This window comes from Amborella trichopoda, chromosome 4, assembly GCF_054954075.1.
Source record: "Amborella trichopoda isolate Santa Cruz 75 chromosome 4, AtrichopodaSantaCruz75HAP2 v2.0, whole genome shotgun sequence".
Taxonomy (NCBI): domain Eukaryota; kingdom Viridiplantae; phylum Streptophyta; class Magnoliopsida; order Amborellales; family Amborellaceae; genus Amborella; species Amborella trichopoda.
This window is the reverse complement of record NC_142339.1, coordinates 1,494,348-1,505,034: the sequence shown is the minus strand read 5'-3', so window position 1 is coordinate 1,505,034 and position 10,687 is coordinate 1,494,348. Positions and strand designations below refer to the sequence as shown.

General features: G+C 36.4%; 1 protein-coding gene across 1 annotated transcript; it reads right to left on the bottom strand.

Moving 5' to 3' along the window:
* Positions 1-583: 583 nt before the first annotated feature.
* On the bottom strand, positions 584-3,281 carry LOC18439455 (GRAS family transcription factor). Its single transcript, XM_006849619.2, has one exon. The coding sequence runs from the start codon at positions 2,673-2,675 to the stop codon at positions 849-851; it is 1,827 nt and encodes a 608-aa protein (XP_006849682.1). The 5' UTR covers positions 2,676-3,281; the 3' UTR covers positions 584-848.
* Positions 3,282-10,687: the final 7,406 nt, after the last annotated feature.

The window sequence follows — 10,687 nt, the reverse complement described above, 5'->3', positions numbered from 1 at the left end:
AATTTTAAGGTGAAATAGATAATTTGTTACAATATAAACTATTTATAAAACTTGAAATCTTAATTTTTTCTTTACAACCATAATGTTCAAGCCGAAAAGATCCATGTAAAGGTTTTCCAATACTTGAATTACAAATTTCGATGCGTTATGAAGTGGGGCTTTACTTATTTTGATTGGTTTGTCAAACCATTTCCCGTTTTCATTTGGGGTGAGGAATGATTTTTCGTTTGGGGAGGGGAACGAGTTTCACATCTTTAGATGTGTTTTGGTTTCGAACTGCTAGTTCTGAATTGGTTTTTTGTGTTAAAAATATGGAAATGTATGTCTCCATCACTTCAGGGTTGCTAATTCCAAACTGGCGTTTTGCTCACAAGAATATCGATTCGGAAGTAGCAGGTTTCAAACCAGTGAGATAGACAACGAACTAAGGTCGTTATGGAAAACTAGAAAAAGCGAGAAAAAAAGAGAGACATGGACATAAAAATATGGTATATCAAGGACTTTTTTCTACTTCTTCTGTTCACATGGAATATTACTGTAATTATCTAGAAAAAAGAAAGCACCCAAGCCAAAAAAGAAAAAAGAAAAAAAAGTGTAATTTATGATCATTATCAATCTTCATTATGCCTTATCTCAATTGTTTGAAATCGGCTAATTATTTACAAAAATGACCCATCACATGTGACTCTTCCCCTTCTTCAAAATTTCAATTAACCCCATAATCTCAAGTTAACTCTAAACCCCCTTCCAAAAAAAAAAAAAAAAAAAAAAAAAAAAAAAAAAAAAAAAAAAAAAAAAAAAAGAGGTGACCCCCGAGCCCTTTAACCTATTTCCATCCTTCCCCTCTCTCATCGCTTAGGCACCAACCAAAGAGAGCAAAAAGATACAGGCTGCCCCTTCCAAAACAGAGAAAGACACCCCTCATCCCCTCTCATTTCCCACCCAGAATCATATTTTTTCAAAAATACCCTCCCAGCCTCAACCATCTCTTCCCCCAAAACACCCCCAATAAATCCTAAATTCCTCATCTCGTCCCCCCACTTCCTCTTTCCCCACCATTCTCTCTCTGCACTAAAACACATCTCTGCAACTTCTTCCTCTATCAATCTTCTCTCTTCACACTCTCTCCCCTTAAAACCCACACCGCATGAATCCAAAAACCGCCATAAAAACTCCACTCCCTCGCTAAACCACCTAGTAAAGCCACCTTCCTTTCCCCCAAAACCGCTCTCTTGTGATGCAAAACCGTTTGCCCCAGGACCGGTCTCTTTGGCCGCATAACCGGTTTCGTTCGAGTCAAAGCCGATTTCATTTGCCCTAAATCCGGTTTCTTTGGCTTTAAAACCAATTCCTTTGTCAGGTAAACCGGTTTCGCCACCATCAATTTCACTTAAAAACATAGCCTCTGCTCCTAAGCCCTTTAGAAACCCGAGAAATTTCCGGCGGTCACCATTATTTTCAGAAATTTCATGGAGCCGAGATTGCACGCAAATCGCCAATCTCTCGCCTGGAAAGATTCCTAAGTCCTCGACCGTTAGATTCTCTAGGGCTTTTCTGACCACCTTGATGTCCAATTTCATATTGAATGAGGTTGCAAACCTAGTGAGCCGCACAGGAAAATCGTCGCCATTAGGCCCCGAAGCGAATGGCACGATCAAGCCCGTCACCACCGTGAGACGCAAGCTCATGGTCGGCGCCTTCCTCGCCATCGCCTCGATGAATGTGGGCCATTGGATCCCATGCGAAACACCAATATCCAATATATGCAACGTCGAGCCCATGTCAACCGGACTTGAGCCCTGGCCTTGTGGGCTCGAGCCCAAGGCTTGGATCAGGGCTTGGTTACAAACCGTGTGAGAGAATGAAAACCAAGGGCTGAGCTCGTGAAACTTGAGTAAGGCTCGGTGCAATGCCCGAGGCTCAGAGTTGGCGAACCCGGTGGGTCCTGGCAGGCTCGGTTGCTGCTCGAGCCTACGAGCTAAGGCTCGGAGCCCATGGGCAGCGAGTCTATGGTTCGGGTCACCTGATAACGAGGCCAAGTCCCGTAAAACGAACAACAAATGGTGAACACGGGCGTTATTTCGGGCCTCAATTGCGGACGCGCAAGGATTTAATAGTTGCTCAGCCCATCGGGACTCCTTCCCGTTATTCTTCCCGTTGCCGCATCCCTTTGGCTTGGCCTCCGTCGTAACGGGCGCTAACGCCGGCGTAATTTCGGCCTCGCTGCTCTCCCCTGTCTGAGGCGACAAGCTGCCGTTACGTTCGCCTACAAAATCGTCTTTTCCGTTACCGTTGCATGCCCTCTTGCTCTGGTCGTTACTGCAAGCGTTATTTGGTCTCTTCCGGCCGTTTCTGCCGCTGCCGTCAATTCCTGCAACTTTTTCGCCGTTACCGTCGCTGTCCCCGTCATCATCACGGTCGCCATAGTAACCGTCAAAGACTTCTCTGCTGCTGCCGTTTCCATTACCGTCACCGTCAGTTGAGCTCCTGTGCTTGCCGTTACAGTTAGGATCAAGCTCGACGGGTTCCCAATCGCACCAGGAGACGGTGCCGTCAAGAGAAGGTAACGGGGACGGTAACGGTAGGAAGGGGTCGTGACGGTCGGCCGTTAGCCATTCGAGGAGGTCGGAGCCTTCACCGTCCGTTAGGGGCGGGGGCGTGCCGTTAGCCAACATTGAGTAATTTGGAATTGGAAGTTTGTTTCTCTCTCTAGAAAGTTGGGGAATGGGACATGGAATCAGTGAGATTGAATGGGTTTCGAATTGAGAAATCTCGCTCTCATGAGTTGGGGTAGCAAATTTGGAGCCAAAAGGGAGAAGGGGAGGAGAGAGAGAGAGATTGATGCCGAGTTTTAAGCGTCTTTCTCTCTCTAGAACACCAAATAGAATGGAGGGAGAGAGAGAACTGATTGTAAGGGGCTCTGCAGCTGTGAATTGATTGAGAGACTCTCTCTCCAGCAGGTGTTTTGATTTATAGTCTGGTGTTTCTCTCTCTGCAAGCTTTGTGAAGGGCTGTGAAGTGTAATATAGACTGAGAGCTCTGAACTAATTCTTTGAGGTCATGCAGGGAAGAGATTTTATAGACAGAGAATGCGTTCAAAAAAAGAGATTTTATAGAGAGAGAATCTAGAGAGAGAGTGAGTTAGAGAGAAGGGGAGATTATCTTGGGAACAGGGTCTATTGAGGTAAGCGAGAGTCGTACCATCAATTAGACTATAAATCATCGAATATCTCCTCACTTCTTCCATTAATATCTTTCTAGACATTTTTTCTTCACCTTCTTGGTGTTGTTCTAACATGATGTTAGACATATTCAAACCACTCAAAGTCAATTTTCCCTAAGTTTTATCGCCTATCGATGATTTCAAATGTATTTCGTTCTGATATAACATTCGATCAAGATTCATAATAAAAATATGATATAAATTTTACCAACCTCACACAACTGTTTTTTCTTATTTGAGTGTGGAATCTGCATTGGTAGAGAGCAATCTAACAAAATAACTACTAAAAGCAAAAAATAAAGGAAAATATATTTTTCGTACATCTCGTTGATGATTTAGATATTTCAAGTAAAAAAACACATACTAAAACATAGATTTGTCATTATATACATAAAGGGTGGGACATGCACAAGGTGTCCACCTTAAAATAATCAAAATAAAATGCAATGCACCTTTAAATATTATTAAAAGATGCATTTTTGGTGCCATAAATTTTTATAATGGCCTAAAAATCTACCGATCTGAATATAGTGGAGGCTGAGTAGAACTGCAAGTCTAGTTATAAAATATATTATTTTTAGGACATGAGATCTTTTATTGTCATTTCTACATCGAGATGATTAATTGCAAGACTTTTGGACATGAAAGCAACATTTTCAAGTGGATTTTTGATGTGCACCCTATTTTAATAACATAAAGTTGACACTTTATATAAATTTTTTTTTATAAATATAAAGAAAAAGTATTAGACCACTTATATTTTTTTATAAAGTGGTCACTATTAATCTTGACCATTAGATGTAAAATTGAGTGGTGATATTTATTTTAATAACCAAGTACAAAATTCAAATGAAAATTTCTAGAGCTTTTTGACATATACAAACTATCAAAGTTCTTCTCGTATGGTTATAAGTAATCGTGACCTCTTTATATAATAGGTAAATAGTCTCATTGTGTATAATCTTACATATAAATTATTTCGATAAAGTCAACTCACCTGTTGAATTTAAAAATTTGGACGGTATTTAACGATTCTCGATCCGTATCGATGATTTTTCAAATAGTATTGGAGATATGCTAATTCGTGGGAGGAAAGATGAAGACAGAGAGAAGGTATTACTTGAGGTGGTTGCACTAACAAGACGTAAGAATGTGACCTCAAATTTGTCTGGTGTGGGAAGCCAGCTCAACTCCTGCCTCTCTTTCTGCGAAATGTGAAGCATCCTTTTCAATATACATTATTTTCTAAAGGGTTATAAAGGGTGTTGTTTGTATAAGGCCAAGGCTCCACACAATCACAATAAAAGCGCACTTTCCAATAATGTTTAAAGATGTTGTTTTAATATTAAAAATTTTTGTGATGGCTTGAAAAATTATTTTCATCTTTAATTATAAAAGGATTTTGTTTCTATGCGGCCAAACCCACATATGTAAAAATATGGGCCTATTAATAAATCTATTTTTAAGATAGATTTTTTATCTTAATTTTTAAAGATATGTAATCTCTAACATGAGATCATGAGTATGGAAAAATAAGGAAATTTTTAAAAACTACAAATAATAATTCTAGTAAAAAAACATTTGGACCCATTAGTTTCCATTGTTTTTAGATAGAACATCTATTTGCATCCATGTTTAAGATGGATGCTTTACACTTTTTGGACTGCATATGTAGTCCTGCAGTCCAGCCCACATGAAACAACTTTCCATTATAAAATCTAAAGCTTAAAAAATAGGACTGCATATGCTTTACACTTGAAGAACTTGAAAATTGATGGGAGGTGTGCTTTAATTTGATTGTTTAGAGCCTGGCCATATATAACCTTTTTCTTTTTAAAAATCTTAACTTAATTTGAATAATTAAGTTGCCCTCTCAAACTTTGCCGGAGGATATGGTGCTGGTGTTCAAAACTTTTTTTGGCAGCCATAATTGAGTAAAATTCAATCCTTCAAAAACAGTGCCATTTGTGTCATTTTCTTTGTTGAGAATCGAGAGAAAGAAGGGCTGACGATGGGCTAGGCCTAGCTAGGGCCAGGCCTGGCCCACCAAGCCCAGTCAAGGTTACGGCCGGTAGATTAAAAGAAAAGGATAAACATAAACTAGGCCGAGGTCGAAGCCTAGGCCCAACTAATGCTATATTATACAGCCCAAGTCCTTTTTTAAGGTTCAGACCGACCAAACCGTGGCCAACCAAGAACCCTGCATGTTGCCTGCACTAAGAAAGAGCAAGATACACTGGTCAGAGCAGTCAGGGCATATAGCATCCCCAAATTCCAAGAGATCGATTCATTTAACAGTTTTGGTAGGTCAGCCAACTCACTATTGTTGTGAGGTCCCTTATGCATCAAAATATGGATGTCAAAAAATGTTGCACGTAAAATGAATGGTTGAGAGAGAAATTAAAAAATATTTTTTATTCTTTTTTTTTTAGGAATTTTTGTTTTAAATAAAAAAATTTCATATTCATGATCAACATCATGGCTGAAATTAGAAAACACTAAAACATTTCGCCCCATATACTTTTTCCTTTTTTACTAGGTATTCCCCCATTCTATATAAGGTTTCAACCTTATACTATATAAATAAGGTGCACCTCAAAATTCGGTGGAAAAGAGTGTTATAAAGTTAAAAACCTTTCAATTAATTATTTTGACTTTGAGATGTATGGATGGGAAGAAAAAAATAATTTTAAATTATAAAATTGGTGCATCTTGTAACAAGTTATTTGGACTATACATTTTGAGATTGTCTACAAAGAGACCATTTGTCTTTTGTACATGAAAGTCACAATCATTATTGTCCCATAAATTTCAAAATGGATGGTTATAAGAGTGTCATTGAATAGGCACAAAGTTTCAAAAAAAAATTATTGGACTTTGTGACTCACCTAAAACCATCCAATTTGACATCTAATGAATGGAAATGGTTGTGACCTGTATGTATAAAAGATAAACGGTCTCTTTATAGACAATCCATTTTCAAAATTCTCAATTATTTATAAATTTACTCGACTATATAGTTTTTAAAATTTTAAATCATATAATTAAGGTTGAATCACGCCAGTTTCGACATCGAAAATACCTCTTCTAACAAAATTGTTACAATTGTTTGTATAAGATAAAGTTGACACCTTTTACAAATTTGACCATGTTTATCGCATAGCCGAGGAACAATCATAATAAGTGGAAGAAATTTAATTCACACCCAAGTTTCCCTCGTAGTCCAAGTTTTCGGCCCGAAACTTCGCTGCAAAAGGAATCGTCATGCACTTTGCGTCGGGGGATGTAATTTCCAAGTTCCCAAAATTTTAGGGAGTGAGAGAGTAATCTAGAGAGAGAAAGAGAGAGGAGAATGTGAGAAATTTTTATTAATGGCTGTGAATATATCTATGCCGTTTTTTTTTAACGGTAAGGTATTGATTTATAATTAATTCATATGTAAAATACAAGATGTTCAAACAATGTCACAATATTATGGAAAAAGAAGTAACCAACAGAGAAGGAATATGGACTCTTCTTTTTACAAGAACATCGACATCTTCGTTCGCCTCTCTATAACAATATTGAACCGTTGCTATAGAGGTTGACAAAATATTTCAAATTTGATGAAAAAATAGTATTTAATCTCCAAAACATTTGTCGAGTCTTTTTCGATAATCTTGTCCCCTTCCAAACTGCATAGCAATTTCAAACATTCTAATAAACCTCGTGCTTCCGCCTCATTTGCTGTTGTGATGCCATAAGGATCCGAGTAAGAAAAAATAATGTGACCCCAATTATTTATGATGAGTCCACTATAGCCGGTTAGCTCTGGATTGCCAAGTGAACTTCCATCAAAATTAAGTTTGAAGGAATTTACTTAAAACACTTTCAAATCTATATGTTTTAAGATAAACAAATTACTTCCGGATCTTGTACATGGGTTAGCGAGATTTTTATTTTGGTAACTTTTCAATCATTCGATCTAAATGGATGGTTTGAAGAGCTCCAGTCATAATGTCATAATCTAGCTACCAGGTCTTTGTTATTGATCGAGAGGTAATGACATAATCACATTTGATTTTTACATTTTATTGATCACTTTAATATAAAATTTAAAGTGTTTTCAAATACTGTTTACAAGAGTTAAAAAAAATTTAAAGTGTTTTCAAATACTGTTTACAAGAGTTATCAAAAAGTAGTTTTGCTTGTTTTATTTTATGTCAAAATGGTTTATAAAAGAATAAAAATAAAATAATGTTCAAAAAAACATTATTATTGAAACTATCACAACTATCCATTTAGATCGGATTGACAAACCAACAACTAAATGTAATTTACATATGGGCCGCGCCGCAAATGAAGATTTCTCTGGTATTTGTGTGTTAGATTAGATATGTTTTCACAATATGAAAATCGTTTCATAGGGCAGCCCTATCAAAAGTAAAGCCTCATCTCATAATTCATCGAAAATTATAATTCAAGCATTGAAAAACCTTTATTTCTATCATCTTGGCTTGAACATTATGGTTGTGAAAAAAAAAAAGTTTTCAAGGTCTAAAAATAGTGCATATTGCTACAAACTATCTAGACCGTCTTGCCTTAAAAAATCCAAAAGATTTATATCATTTTTTGAGTCTCAAATTTTATAGTTAATGTTAAAAATTGATTTTATAATCATTATAGAGATTATTTTTGCCAAAAATGCTTTCCGAACAAAGATTTGAGATGAGGCTTTATTTTGTTTTTATCGATTCCAAAGCCTTATAGAAACTTCATCCTATTTTATTTTATAAGATAAGCTGCATGTAAGTCATGTTTTAATCATTAATGATATGTTTATGTCTTCAATTTCAAAAGTCCTCTCAGTTTGAAATGAAAATCTGACTTGTAAAGGAGTTGTTTGACGGTTTCTAAAATGCAAATGCATTAACACATGGAGGTAAATAATAGGTCTCAAAGTCCATTAAAGCTTGTTTTCCAGGTCGTCCTCAATCATGTTTAAAGTCAATTCAATTTTTTTATATTAAGTGGGCAAGACTTCTTCTTCCCTTAACCGTATGGTTGAAGCAAAGCTAATATTATGGGAAGGTCTCTCTCTCTCGTGCGTGTTATTTTTGGACCCGGCAAATCCAGTTTGTATCCACTTGACTTTGACCAGAACGGGATCGGGGTTGGTCATAATCAATCGGATCCGATCCGATCAGGTACATCATCATCATTTAACTTTTTTCTAATTAATTAAAGTCGGCTACACGAATTTTAGTCTACCATTCTGCTCTATTAATCTTCATATCCTTAGTAAAACCATAAATCCCCATATTTTTCTCATTACTTCTTTTTGGTCTATCCTTTATTTATTTTTTAGCCTTCCACTTGAACAAACTCGTGCATCCTAACATGTGTTATACATATTAATTAAAATATTAAATAAATATTATAATTTTTATTCACAGTCTGGACCCAACCCGACCCGACTTGACTCAACCCAATAGGTCGGAACCCACCCCAAATGTTATTGTATACCTCTCATGTGCCATGCATGTGTAAGTGTTGTAGTGTGCTTGGCAACCTAGCCCAAACTGGTCAGCTAAACCTGAAAAACTAAGCTCGGGCAAAAAAATTTGGCTAAGGGTTGGGCTTGGGCTACAACCAAGATTAGCCCGGCCCTACTCCAGTCAATTTGGTCTTGTTCAGGCTTGGGCTCAGGCCCCCTCAGCCTGGTTCGGCCAGGCCGAGCTAACCATTTACAGGCCCGAGCCTTGATGGCCCTGCCCAAGCGTTGCCAAGTCTTTCGCATTCTGTCGTGCATGCATATTTCCAACTCTTATATAACCTCTCACCCTCTACTGTCACCATTAACATATCAAGAAAAATAAAAAAAACTTAACATGTGGTGCCACCTAAATACAAAAGCATATGTGACTGCTATTCCAAACCTCTGATCTAAACACTAACTTATAACACTTATAAGTTAAGAATAACACTAACTTATAACACTAACCTTCTATAAGGCTTTGGAATCTAAGGTTTGAAAATCCTTTTTTCTTGACCTCGACCATTATAGTTGTAGAAAAAAACAAAAAAAAAAGGATTTCAAACCTTAGAAAATGTGACAAAAAAAGGATTCCAAAACCTTGGGTATGAAAAATCTCTACCATTAGTCTAAAATTAATTTCCACCACCGATTATAAAATTTGTAGTCCAAAAAATGGTACAAATCTTATAGAACTGTGAAGACTGGAAAATGAATTTTTTAGATAATGTGTTATATTGTACATTTTCTAAGGTTTGAAATCCTTTTTTTTTTGTTTTTTTCTACAACTATAATGGTCGAGGTCAAGAATTTTCCAATTCTAGAACTGCACCTTTCTGGGAGTAATGAAATGAGGCTTTACTTATTGTGATAGAGCTACAACCCTACCAATACATTTCCCTTTAGAAATTGCTCATATGCACTAATGTGACACATTTATGACTTATATGTGAGGTAGGATAATAAGAGAGAGAGAGAGAGAGAGAGAGAGAGAGAGAGAGTAATATGCATGACAGAGAGAGACTGTGTGCGAGAGATGATTTCTAGAGGAGAGAGAGAGAGAGGTCCTACAGTTTTCTAGAGAGAGAGAGATGACTTAGAGGCAAAGATGACTAAGGTAACAGTGGTTTTCTAGCAAGGCGGTGTGACTTCAAAGTTCAAACACCAATAGTGACCCAAATTTGAGGGCTCTAACTTTTCTAATTGAAGTATATTTCAAAGCATTGACCCTTATATACTATTAATTCAAATTTAAAAAAAAAACTAAATTCCTACTTCCTAGTAAGTACACATCACCAACCAACCCTTGTGATTAACCCACTTTAATTTATCAGTGTTCTATAATTGGTCAATAAAGCAATGGATTTATTAACCCAATTTAAGTCATCATCATTTTTTAATTGGTCAATTAAACAATTAGTTCATTAAACCAGCTTAATTTATTATTATTATTTAGTTGGTCAATTATGGAATAAGTTTGAAAACAAACACTAGATTTCGGCAGCAAACCGCCATTTACTTATTTTTCTTCTCCTCTTGTTTTTTTCCTTGGAGGGAAATGAGGAAGACCCTAGTTAAAATACGGTTATTCCATTAATTATAGGGAATCATCGATATTGTTTATGTTATTAAAAATATTGTATATCTTTAACAGTATGTGATAAATGTATTCTTATAGATAAAAATGTCAGTGCATTTTTGTTTGTTTATGTGGAAAAATACAAATGAGGGTATTATTATGAGTGATTCATAACTAAATGAAATGTCTGAATTTTTGGTCAATAATGGATAGAAATTTCGTTGGTACTTCTGTATCGACTTGTTTTTTTGTTTTTTCTCTTGTCTTAGCCTCTCAGGATAGTACCCCTTAAAACCCTGTACTTTTTCTAGGAGAAAGTTACAAGTATTTTTACTCTCAAACATGAAATCAGGCTAGGGCTTGTACTATT